General features: G+C 45.6%; 2 protein-coding genes across 2 annotated transcripts in view; both read left to right on the forward strand.

The window, feature by feature from the left end:
- The first annotated feature begins 5,274 nt into the window (after positions 1 to 5,274).
- B3GALT5 (beta-1,3-galactosyltransferase 5) lies at positions 5,275 to 6,909 on the forward strand. Its single transcript, XM_026053052.1, has one exon. The coding sequence runs from the start codon at positions 5,275 to 5,277 to the stop codon at positions 6,208 to 6,210; it is 936 nt and encodes a 311-aa protein (XP_025908837.1). The 3' UTR covers positions 6,211 to 6,909.
- Positions 6,910 to 22,738: 15,829 nt separating this feature from the next.
- Positions 22,739 to 27,616, forward strand: part of IGSF5 (immunoglobulin superfamily member 5) — a 32,666-nt gene continuing 27,788 nt past the window's right edge. Inside the window, exons 1-2 of the mRNA XM_026053028.1 lie at positions 22,739 to 22,870; positions 23,648 to 23,726. Coding sequence (XP_025908813.1) covers positions 22,739 to 22,870; positions 23,648 to 23,726 — 211 coding nt within the window. The remainder of the gene's footprint in view (positions 22,871 to 23,647; positions 23,727 to 27,616) is intronic.

Below are 27,616 nucleotides of genomic sequence, written 5' to 3' on the forward strand. Positions count from 1 at the left end.
ATTGTACAGAACAGAAATGAAATTCAACGTGCAACAGCTTTTGTACCTTTATTCCAAACTCTGCAACAGGGTTGCTAACAGCCTATGTGGCAAGCTTTACTGCAAAACTTCTTCCCATCCCAAGAAAGGAATCTACCTCAGTTAAATATCCACACTGACTTTTCAGAGGACTTTATTAGAACTAGATATTAAGATGAAAGTTAGCTTTCTTGACTTGGCTAAACTTCCTGGAAATTTATTTTAACTCTTCAGACTGAACGTTTATTTCCTTGACAATTCTGCGATTCTGTTTTCTGACCGTGGCAGAGTGGATGAGGTCAAGCACATCAAGAGCTARCAAAGGCAGACATGCAGACTCTGTGCCTCTTCCCCAGTTTTTTCTTCTCCTTTAGACACTGACTGCCCGGATATTGTTGGAGACAGAGCCCAATGGCAACATGTCTCTAGCCTGGGCCATTGCAATCCTACCTGTAATGGAAAGCTCAGCCTCTAGTTTGGCATTGTTCCATGTGAGCTGGAAAGACCACACATTTAAGCCAATGAGACCTTGAACTTTTGTTCTGTCTTTCGTAAGAGCAGAGGTGGACCCTTTCAACGTGTGAATGGTACCTGCCAAACTGTTTATATGCCTGTGTTACATTTTAAGAGAGCTGTGGTTTTCAGGGTGTGCTTATATACATACGCTTGCTCTTCAGCAGTGATACAATCATAGCTAACCATCAACACAATACCTTGTGTAATACAGAGAAAAACTTTTATTTGCAGCGATAATAAGATTAAAAAGAGTTACACTAGGTAGGTGGCTATTCTGAAACCATCCATGTCATAGTATGATCATAGTGAGATTCAAGGCAAGTAAATGAAAGTTTTAGAGACTGAAAAACTAATTTTTATTTATTTTTAATTGATTTTATATTTTACGGTCCCTTCTCTTGTAATTGTTTTGTGTTTTTTTTTCTTTTTGATTGCTAGAAAAAGACATCATTGTTTGTTATAAACAGTATATATGCTATGCGTGATCATCCTGCTCAAAAGCAATATGCAAATATGGTATGCAAACATGTCTGTATCTGCATGATTTATCTGTGCATAGGAATCCCTCACAATGACGGCTAAGTTAGAATTCAAAATATTGCTCTACTTTTTTTTCCTTAGCACTATTTAATTTAAAACTATGTGTAACCATTTGAAGGATGAAGCTTTGGCAGCAGCTGCCAAGGAGGTTCTTCCTCAAGCACCGTGCCCAGGTCTTGTCTCTCTCACGTAACTGGGTGCCCCAGTTAGCACCTTGCTGGGGGAGGAAGGAGACCTGGATTTTTAACTTGGTTCCACCACTCGTTCCCTTTACGGCCACGGGCAAATCACCAAACCACTTAGCAGTGTCACAGCCACTAATGGGCAACATCCTGGCCCTTCAGGAGAGCTCAAGGATCACCTTAAAAATACTAGTGCAACACAYGTGGCGGATGTGGCCATGGCAGGGCTGGATTAGGGCAGATGCAGCGGAGAAGGAACTGGGACCGTTGAGGCACCTTTGGAAGCATTATGTGCTCCTGAGGCATCCAGAGTGCRCGTGGCCTCCCACCTCTGCTGGAATGGAAAAACACAAGTCTTCTGTGGATTTCTATTCAATAGGAATGATAAAAGGCACTCCTTTTGTTGGGGGGTGGAATTTGTCCTCCTGTCCCGTACCAAGAGTGGCCCAGGCACTGCCGCCCTTGCTGGCTTGTGGTCTGGGCGTGCCTGGCCCTGCGTACTGGGCCCTGCTCCCCCAAAACACTTGAGGTTAGCCGGGGGKAGAAATGTGTTTCCTGATGCTCTTCCCATTTTCTTATTATCTCTACAATGTCCGATCCTCCTCTGGATCACACTGAGCCTCTCAGAGAGCAATTYTGGGGGCTGTGTTTATAAAAAAACCCTCAAAGCTTAGCAGGGTTAGCAGGTCACTAGCCCTCTTGCTGGAACAMGTGCTGCTGTTCATCCTTAGCACAGGAAAATCACAATCCCCCAGCTGGTGTTAAACATGTGATATTTGCGTTTCTAATGTCGCTCGTTGGGCCTGTCCTGGGGCAGCCATTGGCACCTCCCTGCTGTGGCCCTGGCTCCAGGCCACCCGGCAGCTCCATCGCTGCCCAGCGCGCGTGGCCTCAGGGCTGGAAGTCTGCCGGACCCTGTAGCTTTTCCCCAGAATAATGAAGAAAGCTTATTTTCTTCAAACTGCTGTTTTGGAGCTTTTCATTTCTCGCTGTCCTCCCTGCCGCCTGCTCAGCAAGGCCTGTGTGGAGAACTGGGGCCAAATTTGGGTGCTCGAGGGCCTGAAGCTCTTGTTGGCCTCCAGCAGCATCCCAGGCCCTCGCAGCCAAAGGGGGAAATAGGAAAGTCAGGGCCAACAGGTCAGACTCCGCCTGAACCTGCAGCCCTTGCAAAATGCACCGGAGAGTGGGACAGGCGCCAGCTTGGCTTGCCAGACTGTGGATTTTGATTTTGTAAAGACGAGAATAAAACCCTACTGCTTGGGATGCTGACATCCCTTCCTGGCCGCACAGCGGTTGGTGTAGGAACCAGCAGGGAACCTCAGCGAAGGCTGCAGGGTGCAGCCTGACAGGGGCTCGCGTGCTGCTTGTGCGTTACCCCAGACAAGCGCTTGAGGCTTACTGGAGGCTTTGCTATTAAAAATCAGCCAGAGTGCAAAGGTTCGAGTGATTTCATGGCAGAACTACCCAAGCGCAGCTGAACTCACTAATTTAACAAATTGCTTTTCAAAGTGGTAAATCAGCTGGGAAGTACTGCAAAACAAAAGGATTTTTGTCAAGAAAGTGAGCCGAAAATAAGAGAAATAGAAATGTTACAGCAGAAGGTATAATCCAGCCTTAACTATAGGCAGGAGCCTGCTGTATGTGCAGTTTGAAGAAATTACAATCGCATGTTACGATTTACATAACATATTTGCATGGCCGKTATCAGAGGAAAGTGATGACAGCTGGTTGAGGTGTGCATATACCTGTCTATGTGTGCGGTTATGTCTGTGTAAGGTAAACTTCATATATGGCCTGAAAAAAGGAAGGCCCTGGCCGCTGACAGTGTAGCGAGTACTTGCCAGGATGCCCTTGTGGAGACTGGTCGGTCCCCTGCCAGTCACCCAYAGAGGAACCTCTTTGGAGGATGCTGTGGGTGCTGCTTGGCCTGATCCCCTCCATGCCGTTGCTGGCGTATCGGGGAGGTGAGGAAGGAACGTGGTGGGTGCCCAGGTTTCATGCAGGAGGGGTGGCCAGGGGCTTCCAGGCCCTGCCCTGGGGTTCCTTGCTGCTGGAACACGGCTCTGCTTGCCCAACTCCCTTAGCACCGACCAAACCTGGAAAGAAGGTAGAAGTAACCATAGCCATGTGAGTCTGGTACTGCTGAAATTGGGTAAAATGAGCACTTTATTTTTTGCTCTTGAGTATTCCTGAAATAGGCGTCAATAGATTTACATTGGAAATTGTTCTCTCAACTGTTTTCTTAGTTATTTCAAAAGCTTTTGTTTGCGAGCATTCAGCAGTTCCAGCTGCTGAGATGCTGAGTCCCTTGAATAGTCTCCTGAGAGCAGATGACAGGAGTGAATCCTTTCTGCAGCTTTGCTGTCAACCTCCGAGCTTTTTCTTTTCTGAAAACATAATTTTCAGTATATTCATATGCTCCTCCCAGCCACCGAAGAAAGCAAGAACAGATGCAGAGGAGATTGTGTAGGATACCATATGTGCATATATATACATGTATGTATATGCATATATTTATATACACGCACACACACACAAAGTTTCATATCTCTATATAATTAAAACAATTTTTAAGCTAATCTGCAAAGCCTATTGTGAACTACACATACATGAGAAAAACAGATTGGAAGAATATTCAATCTAAAAATAGTCTAAGTTAAACAYAAGGGGCACAAGAAATGTGAAAATTGTATACATTCTCCAAAGTGATTAGTGAATCATTACAAAAATACATTTCACTGTGGGGTGAATTACAGTATAGCAGTTCTATTTATTTGATTAATGCTTACATTGTTTGGACTTCAAAATGCATTTATGCCTGTCATGCAAAACCTTTCCATTGCATGGAAATGGAAGAAGTTGTGGATCTATGTCTGAATTACAGCAACAAAASGATGCTGATGTGGCTTTGGGGAGTCCAGGTAGAACATTCCCGCTCGGAAAGTTTGAAGAGATCAAATTTGCATGAAACCTACAGCTCCGAGGCTTGTAAACTTGGTTTGCTATGCTATTTGGATGAGAAGGCAGATCCATTTCTTCCTCAAGAAGCAGGGGAAGTGGAAGGGAATGTGCCTCTCCCTAGTAAAATTCCCCAACGCTGATACTCGGAAAAAGGAGTTGCTGAAGATAAGGAGTTATGGAATGACTAAATTAAACAGTATGCTTTTCTCACTAAGTTAATAATGAAGATGTGTAATCTTTCAGGCACTGTGGGTTTTTTGGGGGCGTGGGGGTATTTGCTTGGCTCATTTTTCTCTCTCTCAAAGTTTGTATTAGATTTGTGACTAGTTAMCCAGCATGCTCGTCTGTGACACAAACAAACGGACAAACGAACGAGCAATGACACTGTTTCACCCACCCGTTTCGCCTAAGAAGGGGTGTGTGGGTTCAGGACCCCCCTCTTTCACCTCAGCACACACCAATGGGTCAACCACGCTCAGCACCAGAGCTATCTGACCCGCTGCTTTTCTCTGTGCTTTGTTTCTTTTCCCCGAAGGCCGTTCTTGGCATGACCTCCGAGAGGTGACCGATGGCCCAGGCAGCAGCGAGGCCGCAAGTGGCATCGAGGTTGGTGCGGGAGCCCTGCTGGGCACGAGGAAGGTGAAGATGGGAGGAACTTTGGGCTCTGGTTTGGTCTGGCAATCGGCCAGGCCTTGGGGGCTCCAGCATCCGCTGCTGCTCAAATGAACGGAGAAAAAAGGTAATTCAGGCCGTTACTGTTACTCTCTGCCTGGGGTGTGTATCAGCTSTTTCTCCCGTATTTCTGCTCCTGAGGATGCTGGTGGGTCAGTGTCACGTTTTGTAACGCGGCATCGGCCAGGGCGACCTGGCACTTGTGGGTGCTCTCGTGGGCTTTCAAGGGTGTGGGTGTATGTGTGGGCGAGCACCCTGGACTCGGCCAGGTTCAGTCGCAAATGACCTGCCTTTTAAGTCCCTGTGAGACAGCAGGGAGTTTGCTATACAGCACTGAAAGAAACATTTTTTTTTTTAATGTAACATTCCTTCTTTTCTCTTTCAGATGGATTTCAAGAAATTTAATATTTTTATTTGCCTCATGGGGCTCAGCTGTTTTAGCTTATGGGTTTTGTACACCCACTTGACTGAATTTTGTATATTCTGTGAAAAGAGGCAAAACGCCACACTCCCCCCACAGGCTTTTAGAAGACACGATGAAAACTTCTTGCTGCTCCCAGATGCAGAGTGCCATAAGAACCCCCCTTTCCTCATCCTGCTTGTGACATCCTCCATCCCCAACGCTGGCGCCAGGATGGCCATCCGGCAAACCTGGGGCAAGGAGAGGAGCGTGGGCGGCCGGCGCGTTGTAGCCTATTTCCTGCTGGGAACCACTGCGAATCTCAGAGAGCAGGCCGGTGTTGTGGCTGAAAGCCAGGAATACAAGGACGTCATTCAAAAGAATTTTACGGACACGTATTACAATTTGACTTTGAAGACCATGATGGGGATGGAATGGGTTCACAGATACTGCCCTCAGTCGAGCTTTGTGATGAAGACTGACAGCGATGTGTTTGTCAATGTGTTTTACCTCACTGAACTGCTCGTAAGGAAAAACAAGAGCAGTAGCTTCTTCACGGGCTTTTTAAAACTGCATGAGTACCCTATACGGAAAACAGGGAGTAAGTGGTATGTGAGYAACAAGGAATATCCAGGAGACACCTACCCGCCGTTTTGTTCAGGGACTGGCTACGTTTTTTCCACCGACGTTGCTAGTAAGATCTATGAAATCTCAGGCTGTGTCCCGTTTATTAAACTGGAGGATGTRTTCGTAGGACTGTGCCTTGACAAACTGAAAATCCGGCTGGAGGAGCTTCACTCAGAGCAGACGTTTTTCCCAGAACGGATTCAGTTCTCTGTGTCTCGCTTTAAGAAAATCGTGATGTGCCATGAAGTAAAGCCATCTGAGCAGCTGAGCTACTGGAATAGCTTAGTGGCATAAAGAAGCCATGGAGTTACTTACTCACTTGAGCACCTTACTCGCTTGAGTTTACAAATCGACATGCTCTGAACTAAGAGGGCTGCTCTTTACTTCAGCAGAACTCTCAACTCTAGACCCATTATGTTAAAGGCATTTTTAGTGATTATTTTAATCTCCACTTCTGCCTAAGAACAGGCAAACGTCTTTCTCACCTGGTCACTCCTGCCTCCTTGCATCCCTTTCTATTTAACTTACCATCTTTCTTTTTTTTTTTTCCCAGAAGAAGAAAGGGCCCACAAGAGCAGCCCTCATCAGGGATCAGCTCTCCAAATCTTGACACTCCAGGACTTGAGGTTATTTTTGCAGTGCCAAACAAAAAGTCAAGGTACTCCCACTCAGAGGAAAAAAATTGCACCTTCTTCCCTGTTCTCCTTGGGAGATAGCTCTGTTTGCAAGCACCCTTGCAGGCATTTAGGAAAAGGTGTTCGTAGTTCTCAGGACTTTTCCTTGCTCTTGTAGAAAACTGCAGCCCGGTCCTTGCCTCTGGGTGGGCAGGACGGTGCAGAGGTTCCCCCCGCCAATCCACCAAGCTCATTTGCACAGGCAGAAGAATTTGCCCCTGCAGCACCCTTGGGACCACCATGAATGGGCCCCAGTATGAGAGRCCACCTGGCGAATGGGTTGTGTCCTTGGGCTGTGAGCGATACATGGCMGAGCTGCATCCAAGCTCCGTCTGGGAGTGTGCTGTTCCTTTCTGTTGCGTTAGATTACACCCTGGAGACACCCTTTGCATCTGTGACTCACTCTTATGAATGCTTGAAAGCTGCTGTAAATGGTTTATGAAAGCTAAACTAGAGTCGCTTACAGCTAGGCAGTGCATCTGGTTTAGATGTTTTCTTATCAGGAACTGGGTGTACATAGCAGAGAAGACAGGAGGATTCCTGCTATAATGAAGACTAGGAGCCTCATTTCTTGTTTCATTAGCAACCAAAGACTCATGAAATCAGTGAGATGTTTGTGAGTTCAAGGGACTTGAGTCTTTACAGTAAATACTGTGGAAAGTACATCTGGTATATGAGGAGGGAGGAGGAAGTTCATACAGTCATGGCTGATGTGGTAATCTCCAGTACTTTTTATGTTATTTTTCTTTCGATTTACTTTCCAGGCAATTGAAAAGTAGCAAATAAGTATCGAATGCCTATAGTAYGCATGAAAATGTATGAAAATGAATTTGAAATCTTATATAGAATTTTATTTGACGGGTTGGCCTGCCTCTAGTCAAACCCAGGAGACATCTCCTATACCACTCTCACACATCCTGTCAGTCAAATAAATATTCTATACATGTGGGATACTGTAAAAATAAATGGAGGTAACATATGAAAAGGTGAAGTGTGCTGCTCAGGGACCTCTGTTTAACACTGTAGGGACAGGCACAGCTTGGGCCCACGCGTGCTCTCGTTGGCCATGCCTGCAGAGCGGTGCCTGCACAACCCAGGAGGGGCTGCACAGGTCCCGGCCACCACTCGCCTCCCTGATGCCTGTGGAGCTGGGAGGTGAGCAGGATAAAATGGCTAAAGGTGGATAACTAACAGAGATACTTAGGGTGGCTGAAAAAGTTCAGTACAGTCAATATTTCCCTAGTCTTTTTCTGGGAGGTTGCATAGAAAGATCCTGCACAGAAGAGCAGAAAGTGATGTAGATATTGCAATCCTTGAAGGTTTTCAATGACTTATTTTCTGATACAGGATAAAGTATTTTATTGTTTTGAGTTTATTTATTTTTATTCCTTTTTATTGAACTCAGTACTGGCCAAGCATCCCTTTTTGCTTGCTTGTGTCTGAAGAGCAGGACAAATGTTTTCAGCAGAAACATGCCCCATCTTAGGAAGCGTTTCATAACAGTAAAAACATGCTGTATTTTTCCTTCTGATGTAGAGCAACCTGAGCTCATGCACGTTTTTGACAGCTGATGACAAAATCATCTTTGGCAGAAGAATGTTCTGCTTTACTTTAAGTTTCCTGCTGAGGAAATAGTGGTGTTTAGTGTCTGTAGGGACATGGCTTCCCTGGGTGGCCAGGTGGGCGAGGGCAGGAGGTGTTTGCCCTTCCCCTACCATGTTTGCTCCTCACTATTGCTGCAGCCTAAGTACAAGCTGACAATTGCTTAAATTTATAGCAAAACACTGAACAAAAAGGAGATGTTTTCTGGCCTCTTCTAGCATCCCCCTTGCACCGCTCAGTGATTTGGGACAGCACAGAGTACCCAAGGGCCTAATACTCATCCTGGCCCCCTTTATACTGAGAGAAATACTTGTGGGTGCCCCTTGTGGGTGCCTCCTCCTTCTGCACACTGCAGCAGATGCTGTGCTGCCAGCTCTGTACCTGGCATTACACCTGCTGGCCACATCAGTTCAAAGCTGCAGTTCCACAAAGCCTGCATCTAGCCACTTATTTACCTATAGATGTGTTAACCTGACCTGCTGTTAGGTGTTGAGATGGCTGCTCTTGAATGGCATTAAAATATGCCCTAGCTGAGGTGTTTGTGACCTTCTATCATCATACAAAAATCACCTTTGAGGGCCAGGTTCTGCCAGCCTTCTTGACTGTGGGTTTTACTTTGGTCCAGGAATGCTCTTACCTACTTGAAAACAGCTGCCAGTGGGGAAGATGGTGCTCTTCTCTGTGAATCACTTTTGCAGAAGCTGCCCTGATGTTTTTGAGGCAGAAGTCCATGCTAAATTCATAGCTACTTCATCACTAGGAGCAAGGTCCTTACGGATCTTGAGATGAACCATCTCCTTCCGGATGTTTCCTGGGAGCGAACTGGTAATTCTGGTGACCTGTGCAAGATACCAATTTATCTATTTATTACCTCATTCGAAGTATGTCCTTCCTACTGAGTATATGTCATTAGGCACCTAGTGCTTAATGGTCTGCTTATCTGGAGCACTTCAGTTATCACCACTAGGCATCCAATAAGCAGAAAATAGTGCAGGTTGAAATGCTGTGGATTCACACATCTCGTGCATGCCTTTGCCTAGTTAGTTCCTCAAGGTAATGGTTTAAACAGCTGTACGTTATTTTCCTTGATACACATCTTTTTCTTTGTTCTTACATAAATTAGAAATGGATTTCTTAATTCTCTCCATCCTGTAAGCTGTCCTGAAAAAAAAAGAATAAAAAGAATATAGTAAATGAATAATTACTTAAAATATAAGGTTAACCTGCCAGAATAGGTGACAGAAGAATAGAAGGTGATTGCATATAAGACCAACTCACTTATTTGAACCAGTCTTTTTTTTTTTTTTTTTTTTTTTTAATTTTCTAATTTTAAATGTTTCAGCTATGGAATGAAATTAGCTTTTGCTGCTTAGGGCATGGATCATGACTTCTATCACAGTCACAACAGTACCTTAGTGGCCTTTTACCAAATTTTCCTTCCAATAGCAATCATAGAAAAGTTGAACCAGTCTTTTTTTTTTTTTTTTTTTTTTTTTTTTTTTTTTTTTAATTTTCTAATTTTAAATGTTTCAGCTATGGAATGAAATTAGCTTTTGCTGCTTAGGGCATGGATCATGACTTCTATCACAGTCACAACAGTACCTTAGTGGCCTTTTACCAAATTTTCCTTCCAATAGCAATCATAGAAAAGTTGGAAATGTAACTGGGATTGTAAACACAATGCTGCAGTGCTGTGTGCATACATATACTTTTTTTTTTTTTGTAGACTATAAAAATAATCCAGAGACACTTTTTTTTGCAGTTTATCTGTTGAAGTAGCACCATTTCCTAACATTTTTATGCTTCAATGTTCAGAAGAACACTAAATCTTCTTTTTTTTTTTTCTGAGCAGCTTTTGAAAGTTACTCTGAAAGTTAAGCTAGTGCTTCTTATTTATCAGCAAGGGGTGTAAAAATCAACAGATCTGATTAATATGTATTTCAGCTTACAAAATCAGTTTTTGAATACAGAAGAATGAATGCATATTGCACAATCCTAACTCATGAACTAGCATATTCTGAATTTAGATTAAGATTTTAACAATCTCCATGAGAGGTATGTGATCAAATCCTACCTGATTTAAAACTACTGAACAAGTATAACCCCTCCTAGCTCTTTTGAGCATACAGAGTAGATTTTTATTATCAAATATTTGCCTTATGTAAAAGCTGAATGGAACAAAAGGGCTAACTGCATAATATATCTGCCAGGAATGCTGCTATTCTTGAATTTGTGCAGAATGCTATATAATTTTAACAGGAATGTGTGACAATGATTGCATTATTTGTCTAGAACATGGGAATGTGGAGCTAACTATCAAATGTATGATATTTTAGTAAAATATTTTGTTATCATAGTTTTGTGTGTTCTCTTTTTTTTTCAGTTGTGGATGTAGTAACATTTGGGGACTTAGTCGAGTAAGGAGTTTTACTCTTTACAGTTAAAATGAGTATTCTTCTCTCCTCTGAAATGCTTTAATGCACACATTCTAAAATAAGAGTGCTCACTTCCTCTTCCTTAAGCAAATGTGTAATTTCCGTAAAAGATAAAGTGACCACGAACTGGAACACTTTCTCAAACATTAAGTGTGCCCTCCTGCTACGTCAGCCAGTGCTGTCATTAATSGTCGGGGACACCCTTAACGCAAAGGCATCACAAAGTAAAATAGGACAAAATCTTTTAAAAACAAATGAATGGATAAAAACAGGGCAGCTTTAATGACAGGTTACATGTTTGGAAGATCAAGATCCCAAAATAAGGCAGATCTGAGACATGAGGTATTTTGCTTGTGTCACGGCAGCCAGCACTGGTTGAGTGTCGTCGTTTTGCAGGACTGGAAGCACCGCACTGCTCCTCATCCCAAGAAGGGAAACATCAAATAAATAGAGATGCTCAGATTGCTTGCCAAACACGAGCAGAAATGAATCAAAAATTGTCACTAGAAACCTCTCTATTTCTACTTTTGTTTCATCTTTTTTCCTCACTTAATTTTCCGGCATATCTTGCTTGTTTGTTTGCTGTTTCTGGAATATTCATTCCACAAATCCATTGCCAAAATTACCTGCAAATACCTGCACTGAAAGAAGGAAAGTATCTGAGTCATAAGACTCAGACGCCTGCATGACACAGGAGATCCAATCTGAAAGAACGGACTTGAACTTTGCACATATTCTGGTTGAGCAAGCAGATATTTCTTTTTCAATTCCAAATATTACAGCGATGTTAAGGCTGTGCTTTCAAAAAGTTTGCTGAAGCACATTTTAAATGAAGAATGGGATTGAGGAATTTCGGTGGCTTAGAAATAGCCTTATTCTTGCCTTAYGTTTCATGGATTTGAAAATATATCTTGGAGGGGGCAAGGGTATATTAGTCCCTTCCCTTAATGTCTCAAACTGGAGCACTTCCGTGGTTTCCCCTGCATTCGGGAATGAAGCACAGCGTGACCCTGATGGCTGTGGATGCAGCCTGGGGGATCCGCTGCCTTTTCTCTCGCCGTCAAGAGCACCGAGGAATCCCGAYGCTTCCAAAACGTGCAGGTGCCGGCACAGAAGGGCATCTCTTAGTTATGTGSTGTGATTTACACCTCCACCCTGTAAATCACCAGGACAGCTCCGCTCCCTCTGTGTTCAATTTAACTGTTACTGCTGGAACTGTTATTGCCGCAACAGCTCCAAGTAAATGTTTGACTCTGGTACCTGAAGAGGGACCTGAGAGAGGAAGGCTTGCCCTGGGTAGAGGAAGAGTGGGTCAGAGAGCATCTAGGGARCCTYGACACCCACAAATCCATGGGCCCTGATGGGATGCACCCCAGAGTGTTGCGGGAACTGGCAGATGTCCTAGCCRAGCCGCTCGCCATCATCTTTSRAAGGTCCTGGAGAACGGGGGAGGTGCCGGAGGACTGGAAGAAAGCCAACATCACTCCAGTCTTCAAAAAAGGCAAGAAGGAGGACCCGAGTAACTACAGGCCGGTGAGCCTCACCTCCATCCCCGGGAAAGTGATGGAGCAGCTCATCCTGGCTGCTCTCTCCAGACACATGGAGCAGAAGAAGGTGCTCAGGAGTAGCCAGCATGGATTCACCAAGGGGAAATCCTGCTTGACTAACCTGATCACCTTCTACGAAGGAATATCCAGCTGGATAGATGAGGGCAGAGCGGTGGATGTCATCTATCTGGATTTGAGCAAGGCTTTTGACACTGTCCCTCACAGCATCCTCCTGGGCAAGCTCCAAAGGTGTGGGATAGATGAGTGGACGGGGAGGTGGATTAGGAATTGGCTCGATGGCAGGGTGCAGAGAGTGGTTGTCAATGGTGCGGAGTCCAGCTGGAGGCCTGTACTTAGTGGTGTCCCCCAGGGGTCAGTTCTCGGTCTGGACCTGTTCAACTTATTCATTAACGACCTGGATGAAGGGCTGGAGTGCTCCCTCAGCAAGTTTGCCGACGATACCAAACTGGGTGGAGTAGCTGATAGCCCTGAGGGCTGTGCTGCCATCCAGAGGGACCTGGACAGACTGGAGGACTGGGCGGCGAGAAACCTCATGAGGTTCAACAAGGGCAAGTGCAAGGTCCTGCACTTGGGGAGGAATAACCCTGGACACCAGTACAGATTAGGGGTGGACCTGCTGGAGAGCAGCCCCACAGAGAGGGACCTGGGTGTCATGGTGGACGACAAGTTGACCATGAGGCAGCAGTGTGCCCTGGTGGCCAAGAAGGCCAACGGGATCCTGGGGTGCATTAAGAAAAGCGTCTCCAGCAGGTCGAGGGAAGTGATCATCCCCCTCTACTCAGCCCTGGTGAGGMCACATCTGGAGTACTGCGTCCAGTTCTGGGCTCCCCAGTACAAGAGGGATGTGGAGCTGCTGGAGAGAGTCCAGCGCAGGGCTACCAGGATGATCAGGGGCCTGGAACATCTGCCCTATGAGCAAAGGCTGAGAGAGCTGGGTCTGTTCAGCCTGGAGAAGAGGAGGCTGAGGGGGGACCTGATCAGYGTGTATAAATACCTCAAGGGAGGSAGKGAGGAGGAGGGGGGCRGCCTCTTTTCAGTGGTGGSCAGKGATAGGACTAGAGGAAATGGCTTCAAACTGAAGCATCGGAAGTTCCACAGGAACTTAAGGAAGCATTTCTTCACTGTGAGGGTGACAAAGCACTGGCACAGGCTGCCCAGAGAGGTTGYGGAGTCTCCTTCTTTGGAGATCTTTAAAACCCGCTTGGATGCAGCCCTGTGCCACGTGCTCTAGGTGACCCTGCGTGAGCAGGGGGGTTGGACTCGATGACCTCTGAGGTCCCTTCCAACCTTCAGCATTCTATGATTCTATGATTCTATGACCTGCAGCTCTTGCACACACTTCTGCTAGAAAAGTTTTGGCAGAAGAATTAAAAGGAAGAGCGAAGCGAGCACGAGGCAGGAGCGGGAGGCAGCTTGATCTTGCAGGGGCGTGAGGAGGTGGCAGAAAAGCAGGTAAAACGGAGCAGCAGCCCTTGGCGCTCGCACTGTGACCAGGGCTAACTCCTTGCAGAAGGGCAGCTTTCAATCACAGGCCATATCACAGGTACAGTGCCTAGCGGACACGTTTCAAAGCAAAAACACCTCCCTTAGCAAGCAAAATGCTTCCGTTTCTGCTCCGTGATCTTAACTGAATGTGCCGAGGCAGCAGTAGGGTGTTAGTCACAGGGATGTATTTCATGCAAGGGCAAAAAAGATACAGTTCTTCCAATAAAATGTCTTAACGGTGGTGGATAACCCACCCTTTTGTCACTTTGGTTTCTGCTTGGATCACACTTGCAGTGCCCTTCTAAAATATTCATTAATAAGCCATTTTCTGAGGTGCAAGTATTAACATTTCTTGTAAATGGCAACTCTGAAAAATCACCATTCAAGAAAGAACAAAATTTCCCCATAACACTCCCCTGGAAATGTTACTGGTGCTGCCCCTAGGGACGTCCTGGGAGATGTGGAGACCCCGGGGGCAGCACCTGTGTGTGCAGATCACTGATGAGACTCGCACGCAATTTGCCTGGCGTATCCAAGGCTGGACTTGCTGTGCGTGGCTCGGTGGGTTTCCTGCACAGCAATCAGAAAGGAGCTCGGGATACGTCTGCACTTCGCCTGAACTCCCTGAAGAATCCGCCTGTGTTTAAAAAGCTCAGGAGGGAGTCAAAAATCATGACCCTAAGCAATAGCGAAAAAATGTAATAGTGCATGTAATTAGTGTGCTGAATGATGTTTACATTTCCTCAGCACAATGTAACACACTGCAAAAGTTCTTCGGCATAAACTGAATGATAACCAAAGTAATTAAGCTAACTGTTTGGACCAGAGACAAAACATTTCTGAAGCCAAAGAAAATGTTGCTAGGGAACGGATATATTAGAAAGCACTAAAAATTTCCTTCTTAGATTACACTCCTCCKAAAAGCACCAAAGCTCGTTCTTCCTTCATTCTGTGCTAATCTTTCTTGCTYGCCTACTACTGTCCAGGCTCCAGGTGAACTATTTCACCTGCATTCCCTGAAATAYGACATTTTTCCATTTTTTTTTCAGCAACAACTTTGCACTGATTTTGGTGCTGCTGAGGAAGAATGCATCTGCCAAAGGGGAAATGGGGAATGCTGCTCGGAAGGAGTCTCAGCAGGGAAGTACCACAGAGCTACATTCCAGAAGTGCAGATTTATTAAGGCAAAACAAAAACTACAAGGATGTTCATTCAAATGAGCCATAAAGTGTTTAATCCCATGCCTCCTGTGAGAAAGTCTGGGAAAAGATTATTTCCRAAGCCGACCTGATTAAGGGCTCACAATAATTCTTCATAGAGTTGTGGCTTTATAATAACAAGCAACAGGACTCCGAGAAAAAAAAAAAAACTCTGAATGAAGAAATCAGATGAGTTACATAGAGGATGTAGGGTTTTTGAGGATTTCCTGAGGGCAAGATACCAAATGATTAGTAGCTGCCTAAAAAYGCATGAAATTTCATTACAGGTTTCCTATTTAGAATTATCTGCTGTTTCAGGAGTGCTGAGGATCTGCTACTTCAGCCGGATCAGTGAGATGATTTTCAATGTGTCCTATGAAAAATCAAGCCCCAGACTTTTTCCCTTGAGGATTTGAGATTGAGGGAGCAGAAGATTTATGCAGAGACTTGGTGCCACGTGGTCAGCACAAGGCCAGCCTGGGAGGTGGAACATCATCCAGTAACATCATTCCATGTGAGAGTTTAACATCTTTAAATCAAGACAAAGATGACCTGCTTTCCTGGAAGGTGATAAAAGCAGGTATGATAGCCTAGGCTGCCAGCTCAATGGGACTTGAGCATCTTCATACTTTGCAGGAACAAGAAATATTGGTGGGATTGCTCTCAGCTAATTTTTACTATCTAAAATAGCATGTTTAGTCTAAGTTAGTCTTTCAGATCCCTCTGCAATCAAAAGAGAGACAGCAATGCCTTTGGTGTCTCTTTAGCCTGATCAGCTAGAGCAGTGTGGCATGGTGGCAGAAGCAGCTAGTTCAGTCACCGAGTCAACTTGTCTTTTGCCTCTGCCCTTTCTAATATTTCTCATCTTCTCCTACTTTCTACTGGACAAYAGGGCATTTATTTCTTAATATGGAGTAATTTCTCAAAATCTTGTGATTTTTCAAGCCAATTTCCTCTAGAAAATAAAGGGTTTATCCCTGCTTCTAGCACTGAGCTCTAAGTAGCTTTAATGATGTATTTGTGAGATAGGACCCCAATTTGAAGRGGGAAACACCCGTTCTCTTTTATTTCATGACTTGCTTCCTCTGATCTTATTTTCTTTGATTCAACTAAACAAAGGAATGTACAGCTTGRAAGTTGAGGGACTGGATATCTCCTCTGCTACATTCTCACTCATTAGATTTACAGCCAGAAGTGCCTAAATGTGTTTCAGTTTCCAACAAGACAATTTGTCTGATTCTTKCAGGAAAAAAATACGCTTATGGTAGCAATGAGAGAAGCCTGCATTAAGTGATTTTCAAAGAGACCTTTTTATTCAGTGTCTCATAGTGTGAGCTTTCAGGGACAGCTATATTAACATATGTTTCAGACTTATATATCCAGGAACAGAAAATGTCAAGGCCCACTCCATCAGCTTTTAGGTTGGGATTCCTATACATAGGATTTTGTGCAAATATATGGTGCACAAAATGGAATTTTAAACGCTTCCAGGAAAAAAAAAAAAAAAGAAAAAAGAAACATAGGGAAATGCAGAAGAAAAAGAGAGAATTGGAAAGAAGAGCCTAGAGCAATTGAASTGGGAGATTGGTATCTGCCTAGTACTCAGGCTGATGATTCACAAAATTATTTTCCATTTACATCAGGCTTGCAAACTTCCGACTTGATCTTCTGAAGACTCATGCACATGGGTAATTCTATATGTTCATGTCGTTCTGTGTTTGGGGATTCAGACTCCTTACCTATGCTGGGTGATGTCTTGTCCCACGCACATGATGATGCCAGTGGTTGCATTCATCACAATAAGGAGTTCTTTATGGAAGTCAAAGTAAGGAAAGAAATAACCAGGGCAGTGACAAGTAATTAATAAAATATGAACATATTTGTTGGCTGTCTAAGCAGCCCCAGGGAAAACAAAGGACATTTGAATCCGGTCTTGGTGCATGGCATTCATCCAGGAGGACTTCAGCCAACTCAACCATGTCAGCTAGCACRTGGGTGGAGGTGGCATTGCTCTCCTGACAGCTCCCTCAGTGCTCAGGTGGGATCCAGAACACGATGTAAGCACAGTGGATGAAGCTGCAACGCAGCCGGTTCCTCCTGMGGGCTTCACGGCACTGATGCAGGCACAGAAGCAGGCACAGAAGTGCTCTCTGCATGGAGCGGATGGGAATGAAATGCCTGTCTGGAGCCAGCAGGCCACATGCAGGGACTGCAAAACCCATGAGTTATTGAAGAGAGGWTCCCATGGGAGGCGCTGTCTCTCCAGACAGAGGTGCCTCTGTGAAACAGATTCACAGCTAAAARCTGCTTCCTCTAAATACACTATTTGTTACTTTGCATTGCAGTGGTTAGGCTGTTTTCTCACAGGAAAATGAGTTTTCAAACTACTGTAACCCAAGGAACTTATAACCCACAATTCCAGCTTTCCAGGAGTCACTTGGGAAGGTGCTACTGGTGTTCAAGATGAAAATAAACTCCTTCTAGTTCAGTGATGCCCTGACATGCAGCAGAGGAGCTTGGTTTGAGAAACCTAGTAAGGCTCAGAGTCCTGAGGCCAATTCCTCACCCTTTCCTGCTCCCACTCTTCCAGGATAGCTGGCAGACACACTATTTTCACCTCCYGAGCTCACCCTGGTGGCCAGATTCAGAGTAGGTTCAGATTTGTCTGTTTTGCCCATTCTCCTGATTTGAGAAGGGACTCTGATGGGAAATCCATCCCCAAGCTACCTATGCTTGAAGCCAGCATGGCCCAGACAGYCCAGATGTGATAACACACATCACCTACTAACTTATAAATCTCTCATACCTCTTCAGTAAGGATAGACTAGGGACCACTACTCTTCTTTTGAGAAGTTTTCTGTTTTCTGATGTCCAATCAGTCAGGAACCCTTCTCCCACCCAAAAAATAAGTTGGGAGAATGAGTTTTTTAAAAAGCTCTCCCCAACACTGATGCATGAGGTAGGGCTTCTCTCAGATCCATGGACTTCTTGCTCACCATCAGAAATACCAGCACCAAGGAACTTTTGGCCTGTGGAGACTTCAAATGTTTGCTATCTGCTATATAGGGATTCATTGGACCCTACATTGGATGTAGCTAATGGAGTAACAAATAAGTCTTGGTCCTCTATGGACTATAACACCATTTGAATTTTCAAAATCATTTAGTGACAAAATGCCTCCTCTGTCAATGTGACATAATACCCTGGCGTTCATGGAATTTATAATGGGTATTGTATAGATTTTAGTTCATGTCCAAGATTAAGGGTATGGATGAGCTGTGGTTCATGGTAGACTGCAATGTAGTACAGAGACAGCTAATCAACCTGTTAAAAACGAGTGTTTTAATATCAGCTGTAGCACAGATGCAGCAACATCAATGTTTAGTGGGACATCAATAAATGTGAGACTGGGACAACAGAAGCATCACAAAGCCCAACGTGGAGAAGTATAAAGCTCTGCACATTGGGTGCAACATGCCCATGTATTCAGGCCTCAGWGGTACTGGCTGGGAAATGACAGAAATCGTGATGAAGTAAGCAGAATGAAGTAAACAACAAGAATAGGCATTGCCTTCTCAATGCAAATATACTACATAGTAGGTTACTTTCAGAGAAGTTTTGCCAGCAAATTCAGAGACATTTTTCTCCTYCACTAGCCATAACTGTAAACCTGTGGGTGCTGTTTTGCCCCTCAGTTCAAGAGGGATGTGGAGAAGATAGCACAGATCTAGTGGTGGAAGACCACCAAGGGCCTAGAGCGCAGGACCCATAAGGCGATGCTAAGGTGCAAGGCTTGTTTAATTTGATCAGAAGGGTGATCAAAGAGCAGCTTATATTGGCCTAAAGGCCAATCAGAAAGATGACAGAGCTCATCTGCCCTCCAGGAGGCCGATGCACTGAGACAGGTCACCGAAGCCATGTAGGACCCTCCACACCTGGAGCTTCAMAAGACCTGGCTGGACAGAGCTGCGGTGATATTCCTACTCTGAGAGAGAGGTTGGACTAGTGACCTCCATGAGTGAGCACTGTGTGGTGCCCGAAAAGGCTACAAAATCCTCCTGAGCAGCACGGCAGGACATTTCGCAACCCACCCTGTTGCCGACGGGGGTCGGCAAGCCTCATTCGCTAGCTGGACTGATCTGGGGTTGTCCGCGCCCCTGGGCCCCAGAGCACAGATACCAGTATGGGGGATGCAGCAAAATGGCGATTATTGCGCAGTTCAGTCTGCCTATATACTCCAGCTGAATGCGGAAACTCACCTACTGCCCAATCGGGAGACTAATTTCTACTTTTCGCCTTGTATGGCATGGGGTTATCAGTAAACTGCATAAATTAATTATGCTCCTAACTCCCGTGACATCGCGAGATCTTCCGAGCACCATGCCCTAAGCTCTATGCCGTATACTATACTATATCATCTACTTTCGCTAAGCTCTCTAACTTATTAAGYCCTAAAAACASAAAAACTCCTACACCACCCACACAACGAAGGTGGGCTGTGCTTGGGCATGGGGCACAGACAGGTATTTCATGTAGAACAGGACAYAGAAATAGGAAAATCAGAAAAACAGACCAGGGAACTAGATGAAGAAATGGACCAAAACCTGATTATATGAAATTCTTAAGAGTTTTGTAAAAGCTTTAAAATATCCTATGACATTTCTGAAGCTATTTTACAGGTTCAGAATGTCTCCCTGAAACTTAAGTGAAGATGCAATCAAACCATTTAAACCTTTTGCACTTTTCCTTCTTGGGCAACCAGAGATGATACCTACCTATTAGACCTTTTCCCTTTTATTCCTCCAGTCTGGTATAAATGAAAATCAAACTATCCATCAAATTATTTCAAGAATACTATTATGAAAGTAGACTTATTGGCTGAGCAAGAGATTGTAGTCTTTAAAAAAGAGATGTGTGGAAAAGCAAGAAAGTAAATTACAAAAGTTAAAAAAAAAAAAAGTGGATCTGAAAAACTTCCTGCAGATTTCACTGTTTTTCTTTTAACAAGTCAGGGTGACATTTTCTTCTAATAAAACAGGAAGTTTTTGAAATTTCATTCTGGAAATGAATCAAAATCCTCCAAATAAAATGTCACATTTCCCTTTGCYGAACTGCATCTTTTCATTCTGAGTCAGCGTGACATTAATTTCTACTAGCTAGAACCGYCACCATGCCTAGCTCAGGAGGCTTACATGGTCCTTCTTCATAGATGAGGCTCTTCATAAGGATCTTTGGATCTACCATATCAGTTCACTTGTGACCAGTAGTGACATAATGAGAAGGATGCTAGAGGAAAGAGGATGTATAGGAGGAAGAGGATAGAAGCTGGAATATTGTGTGCAGTTCTGGGCTCCCCAGTATAAGAGGGAAATGGAGCTTCTAGAGGGGGTCYAGTGGAAGGCAATGAAGATGATTAAGGGACTGGAACATCTCTCATATATGGAGAGACTGATTGAGCTGGGCCTGTTTAGCTTGGAGAAGAGAAGGCTGAGTGGGCATATGATTAACATGTATAAGTTCATGAAGGGAGAATGTAGGGAGGAAGGGGCCAAACTTTTTTCAGTGGTGACCAGTGACAGGACAAGTGGTAATCGGTGTAAACTGCAACACAAGAAGTACCATCTCCATGTGAGGAGGAACTTCTTTCCTGTGAGGGTGCCAGAGCCCTGGCACAGGCTGCCCAGGGAGGCTGTGGAGTCTCCTTCTCTGGAGATCTTCAAAACYCGCCTGGATGTCGCCCTGTGCCACATGCTCTGGGTGTCCCTGCTGGACCAGGAAGGTTGGACTAAATGATCTCTAGAGGTCCCTTCCAGTCTGTGATTCTGTGATTCCCGCACTGCAGCCTTGTCCCCAGACCCATGCCTATCCAGAGACAGCCCATCCTGGCTCACTGTGTGTTTCTGTAACAGCGAGGAGAGCTTGGTCCTCAGCACGTTACCAGCACACCAGCCCTCCATGGTCATGGAGCAATGRCTATCGGCTGTACCAAGCACCAGCAGCGCAGCAGTCCTGTGTGAAGGCATTAGGTGTCGTCACTCGCCCAGCTTCCCCACGCAGTGTCATGTGAAGTTTGCTCCCGTCCCCGGCAAGCTGCCATTCCTTCTATGGGATGGCTTAAATATTAACACRGGACAAGGTGCGTGCTCGGGGTGGAAGCGGCGCCTTATCTTATCGCCGCCGCGATGTCCCCGCGAAGGCGCGCTGCGGAGGCTGGCCGGGCGGCACCCGCGCTCAAAACCTCGTCGCGCCGCCGCGGCCGAGGAGCACGCTGAAATCCCCACCGCCCAGCGAGCGACMGCGCAAGCGAGTGTCACGCGGAGAGGCTTGCCTGGGAAAACGGGTGTTTGCTCACGCGAGCACTCCCAAGGGCCGCCTGCGCCACGGGGAAAGGTCTCCTCCGGGTGAGAAGGTAAGGCTGAGCCTCGGTGGGGTCTCACGGGTAAGGCTGAGCCTTGGCAGGGTCTCACGGTGTTTTAGAGGGCTCTGCTGGGCTCGCCTGGCATTGGCAGAGCAAAGAGCGCGGGACGGAGTCCCTGGATTCGGAAACAGGGCTGGTTTTGAAAGCAGAGCGAGCCTTCCGSAAGGCGATCCAGGTAGCTAAGTGCTCCAAAGCGGTTACCACATTTCCTGGCATGAGGAGCCGCAGCTGCTGTAATATTTAACCCTCTCCTCTGCTCCTCCAAGCTTTCCCCTGTGGCGCTATCCCTATCACGCCACAAAACCTGCTGAAATCAGGTTTTGAGCAACACCCCAGGCACCACACAGGCACCCTTGGGAAGGCAGCACCTCAAATTGCTTAGGGTSATCTTGCTTCCAGTGAGAAAAAGAGAAGGAAAACGCTCTGATGGAGGGCGAGTCACTTGAGATTAATTTTACTGGCTCGAAATGTTCCTTATGTGAGTCGTACATTAACCTGCAGAGTCATGGGAGACAGCGGAATAACATGAAAAGCAGCTCAAGCYAAAGCCCAGGGATTCGCTTGGTAGCAAAGCACAATGTTCTGCTCCACTTAGGGACTGGGTAATATTTCCCAGCCTTTGAAAGCCAGAAACAAAAAGTTATGYAACTTCTCTTTTCCCTTCTCATTTCACTTTACTCCAAACTATTTACTGATTTTGACCTGAACTGAGGCAATCTAGGCAAGTTTCTCCTTCTCCATGAAACCTCCCCCAGCTCCGTTTAGACTCACGCAGCTGGTTCCATAAATGGGATTGCAGCCGTGGGCGGCTGCCTTGGCACAGGGCTGGCCCACGGACCAGCCCGGCCTGCCTGCGGCTGCACCCTCCTCGGGGAGGGCAGGACACACACTGGGAGTTTTGTTTCCTGGTGGTTTCCTWGCGCCGTTGTCGTTGTCGTTAACACAGTGGTAATGACAACACGCAAGCACMACTGTGGGTGTGCTTGGGCTGAGGCAGTGAAAGAAAAGGAGAAATCCCTTGCAGAGCCACACTGCTCCCTCACCCCTCTTTTGTCACAAATATSCGAAAGGCAGCAGGTATCCACGGAAATAGTGAAATTGTCCAGGACACAGTAAGCGAAACCGAGCCAGCAGCAGCCCAGCGAGACGCTACGGCGAAGGCCACAAAGGCGGTTTTGTTCGGCCTGTGGGGCGGCTGCCGCGCGCTGCGCTRCCTCACGGAGCCTCCTCCTACCTGCTGCTGCCCGCCCCTTCGCTCCAAAAGCCTCCTAGGGATCTGCAAAAGCACCACTGGAAACTGGTGCAGTGAAAATGGGGGCGAAAGGTTGCCTCGTGGTGTCTCACCATGGGAATACTCGTATTTATGCATACCGTAGAGCTACCTGTAAGGGACACCTCTGAAAACCATAGCACTGCCCCGACAAGAAGTTTGSTCTGGGAAATGGCTTCCTTTGGCCTGTGCGCCTTCCACAAATGCAAACTTGAATTTCCCAACTGTGAAGTTTGTAAACCAAGTGCCACAGCGATGCTGTCTCCCACGTATTTTGAGGGGGAGGAGAATAATATCAGAGAAGTGAGTCACCACCAGTAGAAAAACAAAAAATGCAGAAATTAAGTGATGGCTCCCACCCAGTCTCCATCCCTTATTGCCATCCTCTTTGGAAATCTGCGGTATTTCATATGGGGATGTAAAAAACTTCCTGGAACATGACTCGGGTCTGTAGCAATAGCCCTGAGAGCCTTCTGCTGCCTTGCTAAGTCTGATGGCTCATGCCAAGTACCAAGGAGGAGGTTCAGTTTTCCTCACCCTTGCCCGGAGCCAGGTGGGATGCAGGAGTCATTCTCCCTGCCCATGGAGCAGCAGTGATGGTAGGGCTCCTTCCTACCGTGAGAGAAGACATGGTACAGGTGAATAATTCCAGCTGTTAACCCTCAGAGAGGTCAGGGCTCCGCTCTCTCCCTTTCCAGGGTCTCTGCATCAGCTCATGCTTTGCAAATGGAGCATTTAGTCCTCCCATCAGCAGTGCCTTGTGCAAGCTGGAGAAAGCCTGCTGGGCAGTACGAACAGGCATGCTAGTTTTGCAATTAAACGCTCAGAGGAAATTACATTACTACTTTTTTTAGGGGTGTAGGTCATTTTCTTTCCAAAGAGTTGTTTTGATAAAAGATACTTCTTTCCCCCCAAACCCTGCCTTGTTTAATCATCTCCACTTGTTTGTAATATAGGTCGCACAAAGTTGCATTTTATCATAAAATGCAAAGCAGCAGCTCATTACTGAGCTTCTCAATAGGTTAAATCCTTCAGTTTCTTCTTCAACATGCAATGACTGCTCATGACTTTCTGTCTTAGGGACCAGGAGAGGATGCTCCCATGGAGAGGTGTCAGAAATTCATTTTACTTCCTTTCATCTTATTGGCCTCACTAACAGGTAAGATACGCTCAGAACCCATGAAATGAGCCAATGTCGACAAAATGTGTGAGCTGATTTTAAAGCCGTGTAAATGGCAGTAAATGGCGATATCATATTGAACAGTAAGTCCCCAAGGGGAGTCATTTAAAAGTGTTTAAAATGGATGTTTCCATTTCAAGCCTGAATGATCTTATGGCTTTGAGAGGTCTAGAGAAAGCAGGAGTGAGCAGTGGATGAGGTGGGGAACTGTCCTCTCACTTCCAATGAGAAGGGTCATCCTGCTTATTCTGCCCTCTCGTTAGGCTCATCCTCCTCCTGTCTGCTTTAGAATGAGTCCTGAGGGGTCATCTGCATGAGAGCTCAGTATCAGCAGCTGATTTTSCTTCCAGAAATATGTGCAAATTATCATTTTGCTCATTTACCTCCAATTTGCATTCCACATGCCTGAATTTCAAAGTGGATTCACATCTTGGTGGCAGAGCTTGAAAGAAAATGTGAATATAAAATAACTTGTTGGGTAACGAAAATAAGATTTATTTGTTTGTTATAGCAGAGCTATAAGTTTTATAGAGTTTTTAACAGGCTCGAAAAGAAAAGAGTGACAGTGGGATAAGAGGAAAGATATTGATGTGGCTTAATAACTGGTGAAAAGAAACACGATGCAGACGAAATGGTGAAATGGTAGGGCAGAGTGGTATTCCTAGTGGAGTTGTACAGAGTGCTGTGGTTTCAACAAACCCTTAACTATCCCAGTGAACAGGAGTGAAATGTGAGGTGGCAGACTTTGCAGGTGGCAGAGTATTACTCTGGGCAGCCAGATCCAAAAAGAGACTATGAAGATTTGCAAGAAAATGTCACGATGCCGAGTGAGTAAGTAATAAAGGAGTGGAAAAAAATTCAATGCAAAGCATCACTTAAGTAAAGCTCTCTAGTGGGAAGAATAGACATCCTGGAGACTGAACGATTTGCTGAAAAAGAGAGAAAATTTCACTGCCTAGTGTCTTCAGCAAGAGAAATACAATGAATCCTGGCATTATATGAATCCACAGAAAGCTTTTATCTTGATTACTGGATGTTACGTTAGCCATTATTTCAAAAAGAACATATTAGACTTGTCAAAAGTATAAAGTGTGAAAAGGGTAATCAAGTTATGATGAGAAGCTTCACCAGATAGATTTTTTTTTCAGCTTGAGAAAAAGAAGAAATGTTTATACCTTATAAGAAAAGGCTTATTAAAATGATTTATTATGTAGAGGTGAATGGTGGAATAGCTATTCACAAGTTCTCATAACAAAAAGAACTGTGGAGAATGAGTAAAACTGTCAGAAAAAAAAGGTTTAAAGCAAACCAAAGGATATGCTTTTTCTCACAGCATGTAATTAAATAGTGAAGCTCAGGCCAGTTGCTACTAGGGATACCAAATTATAAACAGACTGAAAAATACATTAGACAAATTCATGGAGGATAAATCCAGTGCTGCAGATGCAATCCCTGGCTCAGTCAACCCCTAAATCTCCCAACTGGAAAACGGGAAGTTATAACAGGGAAGCCTCAATTTTCACCTGCTCTGCTTCTTGCATTGCTTAAGCACCCGCAGCAGGCAGGATTGGAGGATTTCTATTACTCTTGGCTAATGCTTTTCCCCACATTGACCTTGGGGTGTTGCTGGTGGCCATGGGTGTTCCTGGCTCAAGAACTCCATGACGGAAGACAAGAGGAGGAAGAAGGAGGAGGAAGAGGAGGAGGAGGAGGAAGAAAGGTCTGGCAGCAGGGCTGGGAGAGCTGCAAGAGACGGTTGTTAGTGAATCGGAGAAGAGATGGGAACACGCATGTGGGGGTTGTGGGTAGCTGGGTGGGATCCATGAGTACCAGTGCATTGCTACTACTTGACAGGAACATCCTATTAGCTTTTTAAAAGGCTTGTTAACATAATCAAACAAACCAGTCTTTCTCTGCAGGCCTTGACAACCCAGCTCGAGGCTATTTTGGTTTTCAAAAAAGCTTAGCTTTGGGGCTGTTGGTTTTTGAAACGAACTTGAGACGTGCTGAAGAAAATCTTGCTATATCCAAAAGCAATTTATTGTAGAGTTCTTGCAGAAGCGGTGAGAGACSTGGGAAAGTGATGAGGCAGGGAAAGCATAAAACAAGTGTGGGTGTGAAGTAGGGATTGAAGAAAGAGTATAAAGAAAAGGAAACTTAAAATAGATTGAAAGGAAAAAAATGTAGAAAGCCAAACAGTGTTTTGAAATACTATGAGGAGACTGAAAAAGGTATCATTAGGATAAAAGGATAAATCTATCATGCTCTTCACTGTGTTTCATCCAAAGATTGCACAGAGTCAGCTGAGGAGAGCAGTGGAGGCAAAGGTGGCCTCAGTGCCCTTCCTGATGAACCGTCAGCCTGAAAAAGTGAATCCTTAGTGAGAGTTAGTTCAGACAGGGAAGGAAAAATGCTTGTGACAAAATGTGGTTCTTTGGCAAAGGTGGTGGTGGTTCTTTCAGCATAAGGTATCCTCCACCAGAGCCCTGAAAACAGTGAATGAGAATCACAKAATCACAGGGTGGTTGAGGTTGGAAGGTTCCTCTAGAGATCATCTAGTCCAACCCCCTGCTCCAGCAGGGACACCCMGAGCACGGGGCACAGGGCGGCATCCAGGCAGGTTTGKAAGATCTCCAGAGAAGGAGATTCCACAGCCTCCCTGGGCAGCCTGTACCAGGGYTCTGGCACCCTCACAGGGAAGAAGTTCTTCCTCTCATAGAGATGGAACTGCCTGTGTTTCAACTTAGACCCATTATCCCTTGTCCTGTCAGTGGCCACTGAGAAGAGCTTGGCCCCTTCCTCCCTATATTCTCCCTTCATGTACATTCTCCCTTATGCATGTTAATCAGATCCCCTCTCAACTTTCTCTTCTCCAGGCTGAAGTTTTAGATTAAAGTTTAGAGGCAGTGGGTTTCTGTCCTGCTGATATCCCTTCGTTACCTGTTGTGGGACACAGTGCACTCAGAGCTGGTGAAATATYGAARTGTGCAAAGGGTKCAAAGTGAGGAAGCAGAAAACTACAGACCTYARCATCCTACTGCTTAATGAGACCYGGAATGGGGCGGCGGGGGGGAAGGAAAAAGTGAGGTGTGAAGGGAAAAAAAAAGGAGTGCAAAATTTATCTGAAAATGAGGTATASAAGGAAACACTTCCTTCCTCTTCCTTCCTCCACTTCATCTTCCTTTGCTTAACAACCTACACTGCAAAACCACAGGCATCTCAGCACCTTCACCATGATAACTGATTTTTGAACAGAGTTGGTATGTTTGCTCCTGTCTGTCCTGAAGAAATAATAGAGCTCGGAGGTGGGAATCAGACACAGTAACAACATKGCTCACTAGATCCAATAGCAATGGGACTGATGGCTGTTTCCTCTCTCTACYGCCTGTTGGTGGATCATGACATAAGTGTTACCAATAGTGATAAGGCAGAGCGCCAGGTTGGCCTTGGCTCTGCCGCCACAGCGTGGCCTGGTGCATGAGTGGTAGCCAGGGACTGAGCGAGCTGAAGGGACACGTTGCCTGACTGATCACAGCCTCATCCTTGGCACTGCATCTGCCCGTTCAGCCTACCCCGCCTATGAGTGAGCACTCCCCCTGTGAGTGTGAGTGARAGCTCCACCCCTGTGAGTGAGCACTCCCCCCATGAGTGAGCACTCCACCTGTGAGAGAGCACTCTGCGCCCCCTGTGAGTTAGAAATCTGTCCCTCGTGAGTGAGCACTCCCCTTGCGAGTGAGAACTCCCCCCTGCATGAGTGAGCACTCCCCCCCATGAGTGAGCATTTCACCCATGAGTGAGCATGCCCCCCACCCTGTGAGTGAGCACTCCCCACTGTGAGTGACCAATGGGCCCCTGTGAGTTAGCACTTC

This window comes from Nothoprocta perdicaria, unplaced genomic scaffold (genome assembly GCF_003342845.1).
Source record: "Nothoprocta perdicaria isolate Ctin4 unplaced genomic scaffold, notPer1 scaffold_96, whole genome shotgun sequence".
NCBI classification, from domain to species: Eukaryota; Metazoa; Chordata; class Aves; order Tinamiformes; family Tinamidae; genus Nothoprocta; species Nothoprocta perdicaria.